This window comes from Oncorhynchus keta, unplaced genomic scaffold, assembly GCF_023373465.1.
Source record: "Oncorhynchus keta strain PuntledgeMale-10-30-2019 unplaced genomic scaffold, Oket_V2 Un_contig_582_pilon_pilon, whole genome shotgun sequence".
NCBI classification, from domain to species: domain Eukaryota; kingdom Metazoa; phylum Chordata; class Actinopteri; order Salmoniformes; family Salmonidae; genus Oncorhynchus; species Oncorhynchus keta.
The window spans coordinates 6,686-27,769 of NW_026288530.1; the positions used below are offsets into that span (position 1 = coordinate 6,686).

Consider the following 21,084-nt stretch of genomic DNA (forward strand, 5'->3'; position numbering starts at 1 on the left):
CTATAGACAGGTCATGATATTCCCTGTTTAATTTAATATATTCCCTGTTTAATAACACTATAGACAGGTCATGATATTCCCTGTTTAATAACACTATAGACAGGTCATGATATTCCCTGTTTAATAACACTATAGACAGGTCATGATATTCCCTGTTTAATAACACTATAGACAGGTCATGATATTCCCTGTTTAATAACACTATAGACAGGTCATGATATTCCCTGTTTAATAACACTATAGACAGGTCATGATATTCCCTGTTTAATAACACTATAGACAGGCCATGATATTCCCTGTTTAATAACACTATAGACAGGTCATGATATTCCCTGTTTAATGACACTATAGACAGGTCATGATATTCCCTGTTTAATAACACTATAGACTATATTCCCTGTTTAATAACACTATAGACAGGTCACATATTCCCTGTTTAATAACACTATAGACAGGTCATGATATTCCCTGTTTAATAACTATAGACAGGTCATGATATTCCTGTTTAAGACAGGTCATGATATTCCCTGTTTAATGACACTATAGACAGGTCATGATATTCCCTGTTTAATAACACTATAGACAGGTCATGATATTCCCTGTTTAATGACACTAGACAGGTCATGATATTCCCTGTTTAATGACACTATAGACAGGTGATATTCCCTGTTTAATAACACTATAGACAGGTCATGATATTCCCTGTTTAATGACACTACAGACAGGTCATGATATTCCCTGTTTAATAACACTATAGACAGGTCACATATTCCCTGTTTAATAACACTATAGACAGGCCATGATATTCCCTGTTTAATAACACTATAGACAGGTCATGATATTCCCTGTTTAATGACACTATAGACAGGTCATGATATTCCCTGTTTAATAACACTATAGACAGGTCATGATATTCCCTGTTTAATAACACTATAGACAGGTCATGATATTCCCTGTTTAATAACACTATAGACAGGTCATGATATTCCCTGTTTAATAACACTATAGACAGGTTATGATATTCCTGTTTAATAACACTATAGACAGGCCATGATATTCCCTGTTTAATAACACTATAGACAGGCCATGATATTCCCTGTTTAATAACACTATAGACAGGTCATGATATTCCCTGTTTAATAACACTATAGACAGGTCACATATTCCCTGTTTTAATTTAATAACACTATAGACAGGTCATGATATTCCTGTTTAATAACACTATAGACAGGTCATGATATTCCCTGTTTAATAACACTATAGACAGGCCATGATATTCCCTGTTTAATAACACTATAGACAGGCCATGATATTCCCTGTTTAATAACACTATAGACAGGTCATGATATTCCCTGTTTAATAACACTATAGACAGGTCATGATATTCCCTGTTTAATAACACTATAGACAGGTCATGATATTCCTGTTTAATGACACTATAGACAGGTCATGATATTCCCTGTTTAATAACACTATAGACAGGTTATGATATTCCCTGTTTAATAACACTATAGATAGGTCATGATATTCCCTGTTTAATAACACTATAGACAGGTCATGATATTCCCTGTTTAATGACCCTATAGACAGGTTATGATATTCCCTGTTTAATAACACTATAGACAGGTCATGATATTCCCTGTTTAATGACACTATAGACAGGTCATGATATTCCCTGTTTAATAACACTATAGACAGGTCATGATATTCCCTGTTTAATAACACTATAGACAGGTCACATATTCCCTGTTTAATGACACTATAGACAGGTCATGATATTCCCTGTTTAATAACACTATAGACAGGTCACATATTCCTGTTTAATAACACTATAGACAGGTCACATATTCCTGTTTAATGACACTATAGACAGGTCATGATATTCCCTGTTTAATAACACTATAGACAGGTCATGATATTCCCTGTTTAATGACACTATAGACAGGTCATGATATTCCCTGTTTAATAACACTATAGACAGGCCATGATATTCCCTGTTTAATAACACTATAGACAGGCCATGATATTCCCTGTTTAATAACACTATAGACAGGTCATGATATTCCCTGTTTAATAACACTATAGACAGGTCACATATTCCCTGTTTAATAACACTATAGACAGGTCACATATTCCCTGTTTAATAACACTATAGACAGGTCATGATATTCCCTGTTTAATAACACTATAGACAGGTCATGATATTCCCTGTTTAATGACACTATAGACAGGTCATGATATTCCCTGTTTAATAACACTATAGACAGGTCACATATTCCCTGTTTAATAACACTATAGACAGGTCACATATTCCCTGTTTAATAACACTATAGACAGGTCATGATATTCCCTGTTTAATAACACTATAGACAGGTCATGATATTCCCTGTTTAATGACCCTATAGACAGGTCATGATATTCCCTGTTTAATAACACTATAGACAGGTTATGATATTCCCTGTTTAATAACACTATAGACAGGCCATGATATTCCCTGTTTAATAACACTATAGACAGGTCATGATATTCCCTGTTTAATAACACTATAGACAGGTCATGATATTCCCTGTTTAATAACACTATAGACAGGTCATGATATTCCCTGTTTAATAACACTATAGACAGGTCATGATATTCCCTGTTTAATGACACTATAGACAGGTCATGATATTCCCTGTTTAATAACACTATAGACAGGTTATGATATTCCCTGTTTAATAACACTATAGACAGGTCATGATATTCCCTGTTTAATAACACTATAGACAGGTCATGATATTCCCTGTTTAATGACCCTATAGACAGGTTATGATATTCCCTGTTTAATAACACTATAGACAGGTCATGATATTCCCTGTTTAATGACACTATAGACAGGTCATGATATTCCCTGTTTAATAACACTATAGACAGGTCATGATATTCCCTGTTTAATAACACTATAGACAGGTCACATATTCCCTGTTTAATGACACTATAGACAGGTCATGATATTCCCTGTTTAATAACACTATAGACAGGTCATGATATTCCCTGTTTAATAACACTATAGACAGGTCACATATTCCCTGTTTAATGACACTATAGACAGGTCATGATATTCCCTGTTTAATAACACTATAGACAGGTCATGATATTCCCTGTTTAATGACACTATAGACAGGTCATGATATTCCCTGTTTAATAACACTATAGACAGGTCATGATATTCCCTGTTTAATAACACTATAGACAGGTCATGATATTCCCTGTTTAATAACACTATAGACAGGTCATGATATTCCCTGTTTAATGACACTATAGACAGGTCATGATATTCCCTGTTTAATAACACTATAGACAGGTCATGATATTCCCTGTTTAATAACACTATAGACAGGTCACATATTCCCTGTTTAATGACACTATAGACAGGTCATGATATTCCCTGTTTAATAACACTATAGACAGGTCATGATATTCCCTGTTTAATGACACTATAGACAGGTCATGATATTCCCTGTTTAATAACACTATAGACAGGTCATGATATTCCCTGTTTAATAACACTATAGACAGGTCATGATATTCCCTGTTTAATAACACTATAGACAGGTCATGATATTCCCTGTTTAATAACACTATAGACAGGTCACATATTCCCTGTTTAATAACACTATAGACAGGTCACATATTCCTGTTTAATGACACTATAGACAGGTCATGATATTCCCTGTTTAATAACACTATAGACAGGTCATGATATTCCCTGTTTAATGACACTATAGACAGGTCATGATATTCCCTGTTTAATAACACTATAGACAGGCCATGATATTCCCTGTTTAATAACACTATAGACAGGCCATGATATTCCCTGTTTAATAACACTATAGACAGGTCATGATATTCCCTGTTTAATAACACTATAGACAGGTCACATATTCCTGTTTAATAACACTATAGACAGGTCACATATTCCCTGTTTAATAACACTATAGACAGGTCATGATATTCCCTGTTTAATAACACTATAGACAGGTCATGATATTCCCTGTTTAATAACACTATAGACAGGTCATGATATTCCCTGTTTAATAACACTATAGACAGGTCACATATTCCCTGTTTAATAACACTATAGACAGGTCACATATTCCCTGTTTAATAACACTATAGACAGGTCATGATATTCCCTGTTTAATAACACTATAGACAGGTCATGATATTCCCTGTTTAATGACACTATAGACAGGTCATGATATTCCCTGTTTAATAACACTATAGACAGGTTATGATATTCCCTGTTTAATAACACTATAGACAGGCCATGATATTCCCTGTTTAATAACACTATAGACAGGCCATGATATTCCCTGTTTAATAACACTATAGACAGGTCATGATATTCCCTGTTTAATAACACTATAGACAGGTCATGATATTCCCTGTTTAATAACACTATAGACAGGTCATGATATTCCCTGTTTAATGACACTATAGACAGGTCATGATATTCCCTGTTTAATAACACTATAGACAGGTTATGATATTCCCTGTTTAATAACACTATAGACAGGTCATGATATTCCCTGTTTAATAACACTATAGACAGGTCATGATATTCCCTGTTTAATGACCCTATAGACAGGTTATGATATTCCCTGTTTAATAACACTATAGACAGGTCATGATATTCCCTGTTTAATGACACTATAGACAGGTCATGATATTCCCTGTTTAATAACACTATAGACAGGTCATGATATTCCCTGTTTAATAACACTATAGACAGGTCACATATTCCCTGTTTAATGACACTATAGACAGGTCATGATATTCCCTGTTTAATAACACTATAGACAGGTCATGATATTCCCTGTTTAATAACACTATAGACAGGTCACATATTCCCTGTTTAATGACACTATAGACAGGTCATGATATTCCCTGTTTAATAACACTATAGACAGGTCATGATATTCCCTGTTTAATGACACTATAGACAGGTCATGATATTCCCTGTTTAATAACACTATAGACAGGTCATGATATTCCCTGTTTAATAACACTATAGACAGGTCATGATATTCCCTGTTTAATAACACTATAGACAGGTCATGATATTCCCTGTTTAATAACACTATAGACAGGTCATGATATTCCCTGTTTAATGACACTATAGACAGGTCATGATATTCCCTGTTTAATGACACTATAGACAGGTCATGATATTCCCTGTTTAATAACACTATAGACAGGTCATGATATTCCCTGTTTAATAACACTATAGACAGGTCATGATATTCCCTGTTTAATGACACTATAGACAGGTCATGATATTCCCTGTTTAATAACACTATAGACAGGTCATGATATTCCCTGTTTAATAACACTATAGACAGGTCATGATATTCCCTGTTTAATAACACTATAGACAGGTCATGATATTCCCTGTTTAATAACACTATAGACAGGTCATGATATTCCCTGTTTAATAACACTATAGACAGGTCATGATATTCCCTGTTTAATGACACTATAGACAGGTCATGATATTCCCTGTTTAATAACACTATAGACAGGTCATGATATTCCCTGTTTAATAACACTATAGACAGGTCATGATATTCCCTGTTTAATGACACTATAGACAGGTCATGATATTCCCTGTTTAATAACACTATAGACAGGTCATGATATTCCCTGTTTAATAACACTATAGACAGGTCATGATATTCCCTGTTTAATAACACTATAGACAGGTCATGATATTCCCTGTTTAATAACACTATAGACAGGTCATGATATTCCCTGTTTAATAACACTATAGACAGGTCATGATATTCCCTGTTTAATAACACTATAGACAGGTCATGATATTCCCTGTTTAATAACACTATAGACAGGTCATGATATTCCCTGTACATCCTGAGACTTGATGTGTTACATGGTTTTACAGTAGGTGTGAGATCGTCCTCTCTCCCCTGTGAGATGGTTGTCTGCTATGAGAGAGAGAGAGCGATGTTGGCCTTTACAAAAAGGCTGTATGTTGTGGTTTCTCTTGGTTAGATTTGTCAGAAATAAAATCTGATGGTCTTTCTCTGTCTGTCTGTCTCTCTGTGTCTGTGTGTCTGTGTGTCTCAGTGACGAGGACATGCAGAGCCTGGCCAGCCTGATGAGTATGAAGCAAGCTGATATCGGCAACCTGGATGACTTTGAGGAGGAGGACGAGGAGAATGAGGAGAACAGGGCCAACCAGGAGGAGAAGGCTGCTAAGATCACAGGTGAGAGGTTACACACACACACACACCTCTATTTGTTAAGGAGACCAGAAGAAGCTGCTGAGATCATAGACGAAATGCAGCAAATCTCCCCCTCCATTGTAAAAGGTCGTCTGACCTCAGTGAGACTTCCTGCTTCCATAAGAGTATTTTTAAAGAGTGTTTTGTCATCAGAAGACCACGTGGGCATGTAGTAACACCCATGAAGACCACTGATTCAACAACTGAGGGCTTCTAAACATCATGTAGATTCATCCAGTCATCGTGTTGTTGTAGCCACATGGTGGTGTTGTAGCCACATGGTGGTGTTGTAGCCACATGGTGGTGTTGTGGCCACATGGTGGTGTTGTAGCCACATGGTGGTGTTGTTGTAGCCACATGGTGTTGTTGTAGCCACATGGTGGTGGTGTTGTAGCCACATGGTGGTGTTGTTGTAGCCACATGGTGGTGTTGTAGCCACATGGTGGTGTTGTAGCCACATGGTGGTGGTGTTGTGGCCACATGGTGGTGTTGTAGCCACATGGTGGTGTTGTAGCCACATGGTGGTGTTGTAGCCACATGGTGGTGTTGTGGCCACATGGTGGTGTTGTAGCCACATGGTGGTGTTGTGGCCACATGGTGGTGTTGTGGCCACATGGTGTTGTTGTAGCCACATGGTGTTGTTGTGGCCACATGGTGGTGTTGTGGCCACATGGTGGTGTTGTGGCCACATGGTGTTGTTGTAGCCACATGGTGTTGTTGTGGCCACATGGTGGTGTTGTGGCCACATGGTGTTGTTCTGGCCACATGGTGGTGTTGTGGCCACATGGTGTTGTTGTAGCCACATGGTGGTGTTGTAGCCACATGGTGTTGGTGGTGTTGTTGTAGCCACATGGTGGTGTTGTGGCCACATGGTGGTGTTGTGGCCACATGGTGGTGTGTGTAGCCACATGGTGTTGTTGGCCACATGGTGGTGTTGTAGCCACATGGTGGTGTTGTAGCCACATGGTGGTGGTGTGGTGGTGTTGTAGCCACGTGGTGGTGGTGTTGGTAGCCACATGGTGGTGTTGTAGCCACATGGTGGTGTTGTGGCCACATGGTGTTGTTGTGGCCACATGGTGGTGTTGTGGCCACATGGTGGTGTTGTAGCCACATGGTGGTGTTGTAGCCACATGGTGGTGGTGTTGTAGCCACATGGTGGTGTTGTAGCCACATGGTGGTGTTGTAGCCACGTGGTGGTGGTGTTGTAGCCACATGGTGGTGGTGTTGTAGCCACGTGGTGGTGGTGTTGTAGCCACATGGTGGTGGTGTTGTAGCCACATGGTGGTGTTTGTGGCCACATGGTGGTGTTGTAGCCACATGGTGGTGTTGTAGCCACGTGGTGGTGTTGTTGTAGCCACATGGTGGTGTTGTAGCCACATGGTGGTGTTGTGGCCACATGGTGGTGTTGTGTGCCACATGGTGGTGTTGTAGCCACATGGTGGTGTTGTGGCCACATGGTGGTGTTGTAGCCACATGGTGGTGGTGTTGTAGCCACATGGTGGTGTTGTGGCCACATGGTGGTGTTGTAGCCACATGGTGGTGTTGTGGCCACATGGTGGTGTTGTGGCCACATGGTGGTGTTGTTGCCACATGGTGGTGTTGTAGCCACATGGTGGTGTTGTAGCCACATGGTGGTGTTGTGGCCACATGGTGGTGTTGTGGCCACATGGTGTTGTTGTAGCCACATGGTGGTGTTGTAGCCACATGGTGGTGTTGTGGCCACATGGTGGTGTTGTGGCCACATGGTGTTGTTGTAGCCACATGGTGGTGTTGTAGCCACATGGTGGTGTTGTGGCCACATGGTGGTGTTGTAGCCACATGGTGGTGTTGTGGCCACATGGTGGTGTTGTAGCCACATGGTGGTGTTGTAGCCACATGGTGTTGTTGTGGCCACATGGTGGTGTTGTAGCCACATGGTGGTGTTGTAGCCACATGGTGGTGTTGTAGCCACATGGTGGTGGTGTTGTAGCCACATGGTGGTGTTGTAGCCACATGGTGGTGTTGTGGCCACATGGTGGTGTTGTTGTAGCCACATGGTGGTGTTTGTAGCCACATGGTGGTGTTGTTGTAGCCACATGGTGGTGTTGTTGTAGCCACATGGTGGTGTTGTGGCCACATGGTGTTGTTGTAGCCACATGGTGGTGTTGTGGCCACATGGTGGTGTTGTTGTAGCCACATGGTGGTGTTGTAGCCACATGGTGGTGTGTTGTAGCCACATGGTGGTGTTGTGGCCACATGGTGGTGTTGTGGCCACATGGTGGTGTTGTAGCCACATGGTGTTGTTGTAGCCACATGGTGGTGTTGTAGCCACATGGTGGTGTTGTGGCCACATGGTGGTGTTGTAGCCACATGGTGGTGTTGTAGCCACATGGTGGTGTTGTAGCCACATGGTGGTGTTGTAGCCACATGGTGGTGTTGTAGCCACATGGTGGTGTTGTAGCCACATGGTGGTGTTGTAGCCACATGGTGGTGTTGTAGCCACATGGTGGTGTTGTAGCCACATGGTGGTGTTGTGGCCACATGGTGGTGTTGTAGCCACATGGTGGTGGTGTTGTAGCCACATGGTGGTGGTGTTGTGGCCACATGGTGGTGTTGTGGCCACATGGTGGTGTTGTAGCCACATGGTGGTGTTGTGGCCACATGGTGGTGTTGTGGCCACATGCATTTACATTTAAGTCATCATTTTAGCCAGATGCTCTTATCCAGAGCGACTTACAAATGGTGTTGTTGTAGCCACATGGTGTTGTTGTAGCCACATGGTGGTGTTGTAGCCACATGGTGGTGTTGTAGCCACATGGTGGTGTTGTAGCCACATGGTGGTGGTGTTGTAGCCACATGGTGGTGGTGTTGTAGCCACATGGTGGTGGTGTTGTAGCCACATGGTGGTGTTGTAGCCACATGGTGTGTTGTAGCCACATGGTGTTGTTGTAGCCACATGGTGGTGGTGTTGTGGCCACATGGTGGTGTTGTAGCCACATGGTGGTGTTGTAGCCACATGGTGGTGTTGTAGCCACATGGTGTTGTTGTAGCCACATGGTGGTGTTGTAGCCACATGGTGGTGTTGTAGCCACATGGTGGTGTTGTGGCCACATGGTGGTGTTGTAGCCACATGGTGGTGTTGTGGCCACATGGTGGTGTTGTGGCCACATGGTGGTGTTGTGGCCACATGGTGGTGTTGTGGCCACATGGTGGTGTTGTAGCCACATGGTGGTGTTGTAGCCACATGGTGTTGTTGTGGCCACATGGTGGTGTTGTGGCCACATGGTGGTGTTGTAGCCACATGGTGGTGTTGTAGCCACATGGTGTTGTTGTAGCCAAATATCCCTCCCTCTCTCTCTCTCCCTCCATCCATCCTTCTCTCTCTCTCTCCATCCCTCTCTCCATCCCTCTCTCTCTCCCTCCATCCCTCTCTCTCTCTCTCCCTCCATCCCTCTCTCTCTCTCACTCTCCCTCCATCCTCTCTCTCTCTCTCTCTCTCTCTCCATCCTCTCTCATCTCTCTCTCTCTCTCTCTCTCTCTCTCTGCCCTCTCTCTCTCTCTCTGCCTCTCTCTCTCTGCCCCTCTCTCTCTCTATCCCTCTCTCTCCATTCCTCTCTCTCTCGCTCCCCATCCCTCTCCCTCCATCCCTCTCTCTCTCTCTCCCTCCATCCCTCTCTCCCTCCAACCCTCCATCTATCCGTTTATACTCCAGATCACACTGTGACTAATGAATGGGAGCTGCTGTGTTCAGCTTTGCTTGCTCTGACTTCACAAAGCGTAGGCTCTTTACATTAAACTGTGTGTTTCTCCTCTCCCTCTCCGCTCAACGTACATAAATATACATTGGGTGCCTATAGCTGCGCGCCACTGGTCATATGCATACGGGCGTAAGTCTTTGTCATAGTGGCGGTTGTACTATCTGTAGTCAACCCTCATTGTCATTCCCTTAGTCCAGCGTTTCCCAAACTCGCTCCTGGGGACCCCAAGGGGTGCAGGTTTTGGTTTTAGCCCCTAACACTACACAGCTGATTCAAATAATCAACTAATCATCAAGCTTAAATTATTAGAATCAGCTGTGTCATGTTAGGGGCCAAAACGTGCACTCCTTGGGGTCCCGAGGACTGAGTTTGGGAAACACTGCCTTAGTCCCTAGGTTGTACATATCAAAGGTTAAGACAAGAGGATTGTAGTATCCCACAACTCTTTGCAAAAATGCGGAAGAATTCTAAACAATGGGTCCAGCGATGCTAGTGAGCATCGGCGCTAGTCCCATTAATATGAAGAAAAAAATAAAAAGCTTTCTTGTGGAATTATTTTTATTCTACCCTGGGTATCTTCAACCTAGATCAGTTCCAGGATGCTAGCTAACCTAGCTAGTAATTTGTAGTGGCAAATACGGTAGCATAGCGCTAGCATGACTAACTAAAGATGCTAGTTAGCCAAGCTAGTAATTTGTAGCGGCAGATGCGGTAGCATAGCGCTAGCATGACTAACTAAAGATGCTAGTTAGCCTAGCTAGTAATTTGTAGCGGCAGATGCGTTAGTATAGTGCTAGCATGACTAACTAAAGATGCTAGTTAGCCTAGCTAGTAATTTGTAGCGGCAGATGCGGTAGTATAGTGCTAGCATGACTAACTAAAGATGCTAGTTAGCCTAGCTAGTAATTTGTAGCGGCAGATGCGGTAGTATAGTGCTAGCATGACTAACTAAAGATGCTAGTTAGCCTAGCTAGTAATTTGTAGCGGCAGATGCGGTAGCATAGTGCTAGCGTGACTAACCAAAGATGCTAGTTAGCCTAGCTAATCATTTGTAGCGGCAGATGCGGTAGCATAGTGCTAGCATGACTAACTATAGATGCTAGTTAGCCTAGCTAGTCATTTGAAGTGGCAGATGCGGTAGCATAGTGCTAGCATGACTAACTATAGATGCTAGTTGGTAGCTGCAGTTGTCTGCGAATATACACTTTGGACAGTGCAGCATTTTGGTTTTGAGATCAACTTATTCATATGATTGGACAGTACAGAATGTCGTCTTTTTATATGAAGGTTATTTTCATATACACTACCGGTCAAAAGTTTTACAACACCTACTCATTCAATGGTTTTTCTTTATTTTTTTACAATTTTTCATTGTAGAATAATAGTGAAGACATCAAAACTATGAAATAACACATATTGAATCATGTAGTAACCATTCTCTCAACTAGCTTCACCTGGAATGCTATTGGCTACTTTTCACCAGTAGTGTATATATTTTTATTTATTTAAATGTAACCTTTATTAAACTAGGTAAGTCAGCTAAGAATAAATTCTTGTATATCTGGTTTAGAAATGAAAGCACTATATATCTAGTCCCCCCTGCAGATACCGCTACTGTCCATGAATGTATGTGTGCTTTTAGACTTTACATATGTACTGAATAAAAATAGAAACGCAACAAATTGTTCGTTCCATGTTTCATGAGTTGAAATAACTGATCCCAGAAATGTTCCTTTAAGCACAAAAAGCTTATTTCTCTTTATTTTGTGCACAAATTGGTTTGCAATCCTGTTAGTGAGCGTTTCTCCTTTGCCAAGAGAATTAATCCACCTGACAGGTGTGGCATATCAAGAAGCTGATTAAACAGCTTTATCATCTGCATAGGTGCACCTTGTGCTGGGGGGGGGGGGGCAATAAAAGGCCACTCTAAAAAAATATGCTGTTTTGTCACAGAACACAATGCCACAATGTCTCAAGTTTTGCTGGAGCGTACAGTTGGCATGCCGACTGTAGGAATGTCCACCAGAGCTGTTACCAGAGAATTGAATGTTCATTTTTCTACCATAAGCCGCCTCCAACGTTGTTTCAGAGAATTTGGCAGTATGTCCAATCAGCCTCACAACCACAGACCACGTGTAACCACGCCAACCCAAGACCTCCACATCCGGCTTCTTCACCTCAGCGGGATCGTCTGAGACCAGCCACCCGGACAGCTGATGAAACTGAGGAGTGTTTCTCCCTGTAATAAATCCCTTCTGTGGGGGAAAACCTCATTCTGATTGGCTGCGCCCCCTGCCCAGTCATGTGAAATCCATAGATATGAATTCAAATCAGTTGACTGATTCCCTTATATGACCTTTAACTCAGTGAAACCGTGGAAGTTGTTGCTTGTTGTGTTTTTATATTTGTGTTCAGTATACGTGTGTATTAGCTGGGCCAGCAAGGCAAAGTTAACAGGCTTCTATTAGTGTCTATGCATTCTCTTATTCTTAACATGTACAGTATGTGCTAACAATGACTTGGTGAATATATATGTGCTCTTTTTAACCTTCTACATATGGCTGGGTATATTCAATACCACACACACACACACACACACACACACACACACACACACACACACACACACACACACACACACACACACACACACACACACACACACACACACACACACACACACACACACACACACACACACACACACACACACACACACAACACACACACACACGAGTCTGTGAATATATATGTGCTCTTTTAACCTTCTACATATGGCTAGGTATATTCAATATCAAACACAACACACGCACACACGCACACACGAGTCTGTGAATATATGTGCTCTCTTGCCTTCCACATATATGTGCTCTCTAACACACACACACCCACAGGACTCTGAATATATGTTGTCTCTAAGCCCCTGCGTTGCTACCAAAGCTAACACAACTATGTTCTGTCATAAACAGGTAACTGACAAAATAATGGAAACACTATAAGGGATACAAAGTATATTGAAAACGGGTGCTTCCACACAGGTGTGGTTCCTGAGTTAATTAATCAATTAACATCCCATTATGTATAAAAATGCTGAGCAGGTCATTATTTTGTCTATCTTGGCCCATAGGATGACAACGCCCCCATCCACAGGACACGAGTGGTCACTGAATGGTTTGAAGAGCATGAAAACGTTGTTGACTAAATGCCACGGCCGTCTAAGTCACCAGATCTCAACCCAAATTGAACACTTGTAGGAGATTCTGGGGCGCCGCCTGAGACGGTGTTTTCCAACACCATTTGGTAAAACATGATGTAATGCCTCGTGGAATAATGGTGTTGCCATTCCTCTATAGTTCCAGATGCTTGTAGAGTCTAATGCCAAGGCACGTTGAGGCTGTTCTGGCTCCTGGTGACCCAACGCCCTGTTAAGACACTACGTTGGTGTTTCCTTTATTTTGACAGTTACTTGTATATGTGCTCTCTTAGGTATAGCACATTAATGTAAAGGCTAACACACATATAACCTCTCTGAATATATGTGAATATATGTACTCTCTTAGGCTTCAACATATATGATATTCTACTACCTAACACACATATAACCTCTCTGAATATATGTGAATATATGTACTCTCTTAGGCTTCAACATATATGATATTCTACTACATAACACACATATAACCTCTCTGAATATATGTGAATATATGTTCTCTCTCACTGCTTCAACATATATGATATTCTACTACATTTCACACATATAACCAGCTCTGAATATATGTGAATAGCCGGAGACTCTCTGAGGCTTCAACATATATGATATTCTACTACATAACACACATATAACCTCTCCCAAGGTATATGTGAATTTTGTACTCTCTTAGGCTTCAACATATATGTTTTGTCTTCTACCTAACACACATATCCCCCTCTTCTGAATAGCTATGTGAATATATGTAGCTCTCTCTCTTAGGCTTCAACATATATGATATTCTACTACATAGCACACATATAACCTCTCTGAATATATGTGAATATATGTACTCTCTTAGGCTTCAACATATATGATATTCTACTACATAACACACATATAACCTCTCTGAATATATGTGAATATATGTACTCTCTTAGGCTTCAACATATATGATATTCTACTACCTAACACACATATAACCTCTCTGAATATATGTGAATATATGTACTCTCTTAGGCTTCAACATATATGATATTCTACTACCTCTACACATATAACCTCTCTGAATATATGGTAAAATATGTACTCTCTTAGGCTTCAACATATATGATCTCTCTACTACCTAACACACATATAACCTCTCTGAATATATGTGTGTATTGTATAGCTTTTCTCTGTGCTCACTCTCTCCTCCCTCTCCTGCTCTACTGGCCTGGTTGTTTTCAGAGATGGTAAACCAGCTCAATGCTCTCAGCTCTTAGCCGGAGACCCTGAGGACTACTTCCTAAAGCTGGCTAGTAAAAGGCCAAGCCCTAGCTCTCTCTCTCTGCCCCTCCCAAGGTCTTTCTGTTTTCAACTTTCAACCTTTCTCTTTTTCTTTCTCACTCTCTCTCACTGTTTTGTCTTGTTCTTTCTAACTCTCGTTTCCCCCTCTACTGCCCTAGCTCTCTCTCTCCACTGCCCTAGCTCTCTCTCTACTGCCCTAGCTCTCTCTCTACTGCCCTAGCTCTCTCTCTCTCTACTGCCCTAGCTCTCTCTCTCTACTGCCCTAGCTCTCTCTCTTTCTACTGCCCTAGCTCTCTCTCTCTCTCTACTGCCCTAGCTCTCTCTCTCTCTCTACTGCCCTAGCTCTCTCTCTCTACTGCCCTAGCTCTCTCTCTCTTCTACTGCCCTAGCTCTCTCTCTCTACTGCCCTAGCTCTCTCTCTCTACTCTACTGCCCTAGCTCTCTCTCTCTACTGCCCTAGCTCTCTCTCTCTACTGCCCTAGCTCTCTCTCTCTACTGCCCTAGCTCTCTCTCTACTCTCTCTAGCCTCTCTCTCTACTGCCCTAGCTCTCTCTCTCTACTGCCCTAGCTCTCTCTCTCTACTGCCCTAGCTCTCTCTCTCTCTCTGCCCTAGCTCTCTCTACTGCCCTAGCTCTCTCTCTACTGCCCTAGCTCTCTCTCTCTATTGCCCTAGCTCTCTCTCTCTACTGCCCTAGCTCTCTCTCTCTCTCTCTCTACTGCCCTAGCTCTCTCTCTCTACTGCCCTAGCTCTCTCTCTTTCTACGGCCCTAGCTCTCTTTCTACTGCCCTAGCTCTCTCTCTCTCTACTGCCCTAGCTCTCTCTCCTGCCCTAGCTCTCTCTCTCTCTACTGCCCTATCTCTAGCTCTCTCTCCTGCCCTAGCTCTCTCTCTCTACTGCCCTAGCTCTCTCTCTCTCTACTGCCCTAGCTCTCTCTCTCTCTACTGCCCTAGCTCTCTCTCCTGCCCTAGCTCTCTCTCCTGCCCTAGCTCTCTCTCCTGCCCTAGCTCTCTCTCCTGCCCTAGCTCTCTCTTTCCTGCCCTAGCTCTCTCTACTGCCCTAGCTCTCTCTACTGCCCTAGCTCTCTCCTGCCCTAGCTCTCTCTCTCTCCTGCCCTAGCTCTCTCTCTTTCTCCTGCCCTAGCTCTCTCTCTCTCTCTGCCCTAGCTGTCTCTCTCTACTGCCCTAGCTCTCTCTCCTGCCCTAGCTCTCTCTCTCTCCTGCCCTAGCTCTCTCTCTCTACTGCCCTAGCTCTCTCTCTCCTGCCCTAGCTCTCTCTCTCTCTACTGCCCTAGCTCTCTCTCCTGCCCTAGCTCTCTCTCCTGCCCTAGCTCTCTCTCCTGCCCTAGCTCTCTCTCCTGCCCTAGCTCTAGCTCTCTCTCTCTCCTGCCCTAGCTCTCTCTCTACTGCCCTCTCTCTCCTGCCCTAGCTCTCTCTCCTGCCCTAGCTCTCTCTCCTGCCCTAGCTCTCTCTCTCTCCTGCCCTAGCTCTCTCTCTCTCCTGCCCTAGCTCTCTCTCCTGCCCTAGCTCTCTCTCCTGCCCTAGCTCTCTCTCTCTCCCTCTCTGTACCATTGGTGATGTAGTCGTGTTGCCTGGTGTTCTCGTGTTACACTTCAGATTACGTTTAGTACATTGGTTGGTTTTCATTGGCTGGTTTTCTGTCCTTTTTCAGTTTGCCCTCTTGGTGTCCAAGCCCCCGAACCCTGAACCTCCCCATTTTGTCTGCAATTTGTAGTGAACCAATGATCAGTCATATTCCTCGTTTATGGTGTTGCTTTGTCACCATAGAGAGAAAACAACACACACGCACACACACACACACACACACACACACACACACACACACACACACACACACACACACACACACACACACACACACACACACACATGGCCCAGAATGCGCTCATCATCTCACTCACTCTGGCAATAGACTTTCTCACGCTTACATACCACATTCAGAAGCACACACAGTTATAGCATTTGTTTCTCACACACTGTTGAAACACGGACACTGTTGAAACACAACCTAGACAGGCTTTGTTGTCTTGATGAGGAAGAAGATGAATCTCTTGTAGCAACTCCCAGCCTGCACTAGTGGTTCTCATGGCAACCGGTTCCATCAATCTCTGCTGAATTCCCCGGTGGACTCCAACTGTAGTGAAGCTGGACAGCGATGGACAGGCATTAACCAGTCACCTTTTACCAGAAGGAAGGAATACTTCTGGAAACCAAATGAACTCGAGTGGTTCACTCCAAAGTGCAGATTTTTTTTTGTACTCTTTTATTTCTGTATGTTTGTCTTCATTTTTGACTCTTTCATCAGGGTTTTTTGGTTGTGAGGATGTTTCATCTCGTTTTCTTCCGCTAGTTTGAACTATTTTCCTTCCTTTTGTTTTGTTTTTGTTTTGCTAAATTTGTTCTTTCGTTCCTGCATTGTTTTGGTTCCCATGGCGACAGAGCTGATCAGTAAGCTGAACTTCCTGGAGGAGGATCAGGACAAACCCCCTGCCCTCTGCTCCAATCCCTTCGAAGATCCGGCTGATGATGTTGATGACCCCTCCCACCTGGAACACACCAATCACTTCAACCCGTTCGGTGATGACGATGATGGTAGGCTTGACCTTTGACCTCTATATGCCTGTTCTGTCTCTCTCTGTCTCTCTCTCTGTACTGTATGTCTACCTGTCTATAAGGGACTAGGGGTTTTAGCAGTTTGATTTACACTGTATGGCCAAAAGTATGTGGACACCTGCTCGTTGAACATCTCATTCCAAAATCAGGGGCATTGATATGGAGTTGTGCCCCCCTTTGCTGCTATAACAGCCTGCACTCTTCTGGGAAGGCTTTCCACTAGATGTTGGAACATTGCTGCAGGGACTTACTTCCAATCAGCCACAAGCATTAGTGATGTTGGGCGATTAGGCCTGGCTCGCAGTCAGCGTTCCAAGTCATCCCAAAAGGTGTTTGATGGGGTTGAGGTCAGGGCTCTGTGCAGGCCAGTCAAGTTCTTCCACACTTATCTCGACAAACCATTTCTGCATGGACCTTACTTTGTGCACAGGGGCATTGTCATGTTGAAACAGGGAATGTCCTTCCCCAAACTGTTGCCACAAAGTTGGAAGCACAGAATGGTCTAGAATGTCATTGTATGCTGTGGGGTTAAGATTTCCAGTCTCTGGAACTAAGGGGTCCGGACCATGAAAAACAGTCCCAGACCATTATTCCTCCTCCACCAAACTTTACAGTTGGCACTATGCATTGGGACAGGGGTGTCCACATAATGTCGGTGTACATTATACCTCATCCACCAAACTTTACAGTTGGCACTATGCATTGGGACAGGGGTGTCCACGTAATGGCGGTGTACATTATACCTCATCCACCAAACTTTACAGTTGGCACTATGCATTGGGACAGGGGTGTCCACGTAATGGCGGTGTACATTATACCTCATCCACCAAACTTTACAGTTGGCACTATGCATTGGGACAGGAGTGTCCACATAATGTCGGTGTACATTATTATGGGGTCGACATCAAAGACTGATTTATTATCCTATATTATATTTATATTTTATATTGTGTTTTCAGTCCAAGTTTAATGACATAGTTGTTGAAAGATTTATTTTATTGTTCTGAGGTTGTTTATAAAGTGCCTGGCAAACTAAATGTTACCCTTTTGGTTGCTGTCGAGATGTCAAGAAATGTCACGTAGCATTGTGAATCCTGTGTGTTTATGTATTCTGTCAGTAAAGCAGAATATTGACAGACAGACAGACAGCTAAGATAGTATTGACCCATCTCTCTCTCTCGCCCTTTCTCTCTGTCACAGGACCCCCCTCCCTGCCCCCCTCCCTCACCCTCCGACAGGACCCAGAGGCCTACTATGTCCAGGAACCCTCCAACCCCTTCGACGAGGACGAAGTCAACACACACTCGCTCACAGAGTACAACCCGTTTGACGAGCCCGACCAGGACCCAGACCCCGACCCCCAGGGGCCCCAGGTCCAGCAGTCGGAGGCTCCCAAACCCAGGGGGAGGAAGGGGGTCAGGCCGGTGGATATGAGCAAGTACCTGTATGCTGACACCAACCCACCACCAGAGGACCAACTGGATGAGTGAGTTACAGAGGGGATGTGGGGGGGGTAAAGAGAGGAGATTTGGGGATGATGTCATAAAGTTAATTTGTTCTCTAGTGTGTGTCAGGGTTTCTGTTAGGAAAATGGGAAGATTTTAATTTAACAGCCATTTGAGAAATGCACTGGACCCATATATATGTATTGGGTCACTCTCATTGGGTCACTCTCATTGGGCCACTCTCATTGGGCCACTCTCATTGGGCCACTCTCATTGGGCCACTCTCATTGGGCCACTCTCATTGGGCCACTCTCATTGGGTCACTCTCATTGGGTCACTCTCATTGGGTCACTGTTATTGGGTCACTCTCATTGGGTCACTCTCATTGGGTGCATAAGCCATGAGGCCCTCACATTTAAATGACGGTAATTAATCTGAACAGAGCATTCAACTCATGTAATAAAGCAGCCAATCAAACGTAGTTTTCAAACATTTGCCAAAATGCAATTGGTGGGAAAACAACATTCTAAACAGAGCACCTTCAAAATGACCAGAAAGCTCTAATGAGCCACAGAGGAATGGAGGATCATGAGCTTCTTTTAATTAAAATAGCTGTGGAGGGTTTCAGACAGAGGTCGACCAATTATGATTTTTCAACGCTGATACTGATACCGATTATTGGAGGACCAAAAAAAGCCGATACCGATTAATCGGCTGATTTAAAAACAAAAAAAAACACACAAAAAATAAGATATAGGCCAGTCTCTCTCCAGAATGGCTCAGCTGTCTCCCGACCATTAACATGGTGAAGATATAGGCCAGTCTCTCTCCAGAATGGCTCAGCTGTCTCCCAACCATTAAAATGGTGAAGATATAGGCCAGTCTCTCTCCAGAATGGCTCAGCTGTCTCCCAACCATTAAAATGGTGAAGATATAGGCCAGTCTCTCTCCAGAATGGCTCAGCTGTCTCCCGACCATTAACATGGTGAAAATATAGGCCAGTCTCTCTCCAGAATGGCTCAGCTGTCTCCCAACCATTAACATGGTGAAGATATAGGCCAGTCTCTCTCCAGAATGGCTCAGCTGTCTCCCAACCATTAACATGGTGAAGATATAGGCCAGTCTCTCTCCAGAATGGCTCAGCTGTCTCCGACCATTAACATGGTGAAGATATAGGCCAGTCTCTCTCCAGAATGGCTCAGCTGTCTCCCAACCATTAACATGGTGAAGATATAGGCCAGTCTCTCTCCAGAATGGCTCAGCTGTCTCCCGACCATTAACATGGTGAAGATATAGGCCAGTCTCTCTCCAGAATGGCTCAGCTGTCTCCCGACCATTAACATGGTGAAGATATAGGCCAGTCTCTCTCCAGAATGGCTCAGCTGTCTCCCGACCATTAACATGGTGAAGATTGCCTTTCTCCAGAATGGCTCAGCTGTCTCCGACCATTAACATGGTGAAGATATAGGCCAGTCTCTCTCCAGAATGGCTCAGCTGTCTCCCGACAGGTCATTCATGTGAATTGTTTGCCTTTTTATTGTTTATTACATATGTCACCAGTAGTAAATGTACCATTAATCCCCATCATTTGGTTACTGCATTTTATGTAAATTACAGTCATTTACAGTTCTCATTCTCGGAGTGGGAATGTTGTTTGCAGAGTTCACCTGTTACACTTGTGAGAAAACAAGTTTAGGATAATTTAATAACCATTATTTTTTTGCCATTTGTACTTTTTCATCGTCTTTTGTTTGGAGTGCTCCATGTGAGGGAACGGGTACATGTCTGCTCTCTCTGTCTGGCTCCATGTGAGGGAACGGGTACATGTCTGCTCTCTCTGTCTGGCTCCATGTGAGGGAATGGGTACATGTCTGCTCTCTCTGTCTGGCTCCATGTGAGGGAACGGGTACATGTCTGCTCTCTCTGTCTGGCTCCATGTGAGGGAATGGGTACATGTCTGCTCTCTCTGTCTGGCTCCATGTGAGGGAACGGGTACATGTCTGCTCTCTCTGTCTGGCTCCATGTGAGGGAACGGGTACATGTCTGCTCTCTCTGTCTGGCTCCATGTGAGGGAACGGGTACATGTCTGCTCTCTCTGTCTGGCTCCATGTGAGGGAACGGGTACATGTCTGCTCTCTCTGTCTGGCTCCATGTGAGGGAACGGGTACATGTCTGCTCTCTCTGTCTGGCTGGATCACAGTGTATCCATGTAACAGAGGCTGGATCACAGTGTATCAATGTAACAGAGGCTGGATCACAGTGTATCAATGTAACAGAGGCTGGATCACAGTGTATCAATGTAACAGAGGCTGGATCACAGTGTATCAATGTAACAGAGGCTGGATCACAGTGTATCAATGTAACAGAGGCAGGATCACAGTGTATCAATGTAACAGAGGCTGGATCACAGTGTATCAATGTAACAGAGGCTGGATCACAGTGTATCAATGTGATAGAGGCTGGATCACAGTGTATCAATGTAACAGAGGCTGGATCACAGTGTATCAATG

General features: G+C 43.4%; 1 protein-coding gene across 1 annotated transcript; it reads left to right on the top strand.

Annotated features, from left to right (window-relative positions):
• Positions 1 to 6,104: 6,104 nt before the first annotated feature.
• LOC127925550 (EH domain-binding protein 1-like) lies at positions 6,105 to 18,619 on the top strand. The gene is made up of 3 exons (XM_052510497.1): positions 6,105 to 6,266; positions 16,956 to 17,108; positions 18,330 to 18,619. The coding sequence occupies exons 1-3, from the start codon at positions 6,137 to 6,139 to the stop codon at positions 18,617 to 18,619; spliced, it is 573 nt and encodes a 190-aa protein (XP_052366457.1). The 5' UTR covers positions 6,105 to 6,136.
• The last annotated feature ends 2,465 nt before the right edge of the window (positions 18,620 to 21,084 follow it).

Bases quoted from the DNA above. Each gene is read 5' to 3' on its own strand.
- LOC127925550 (XM_052510497.1), top strand. From the start codon at position 6,137: ATGCAGAGCCTGGCCAGCCTGATGAGTATGAAGCAAGCTGATATCGGC. The intron at 6,267-16,955 runs GTGAGAGGTTAC...CCATGGCGACAG, and splicing joins GAAGGCTGCTAAGATCACAG to AGCTGATCAGTAAGCTGAAC. The intron at 17,109-18,329 runs GTAGGCTTGACC...TCTCTGTCACAG, and splicing joins GTTCGGTGATGACGATGATG to GACCCCCCTCCCTGCCCCCC.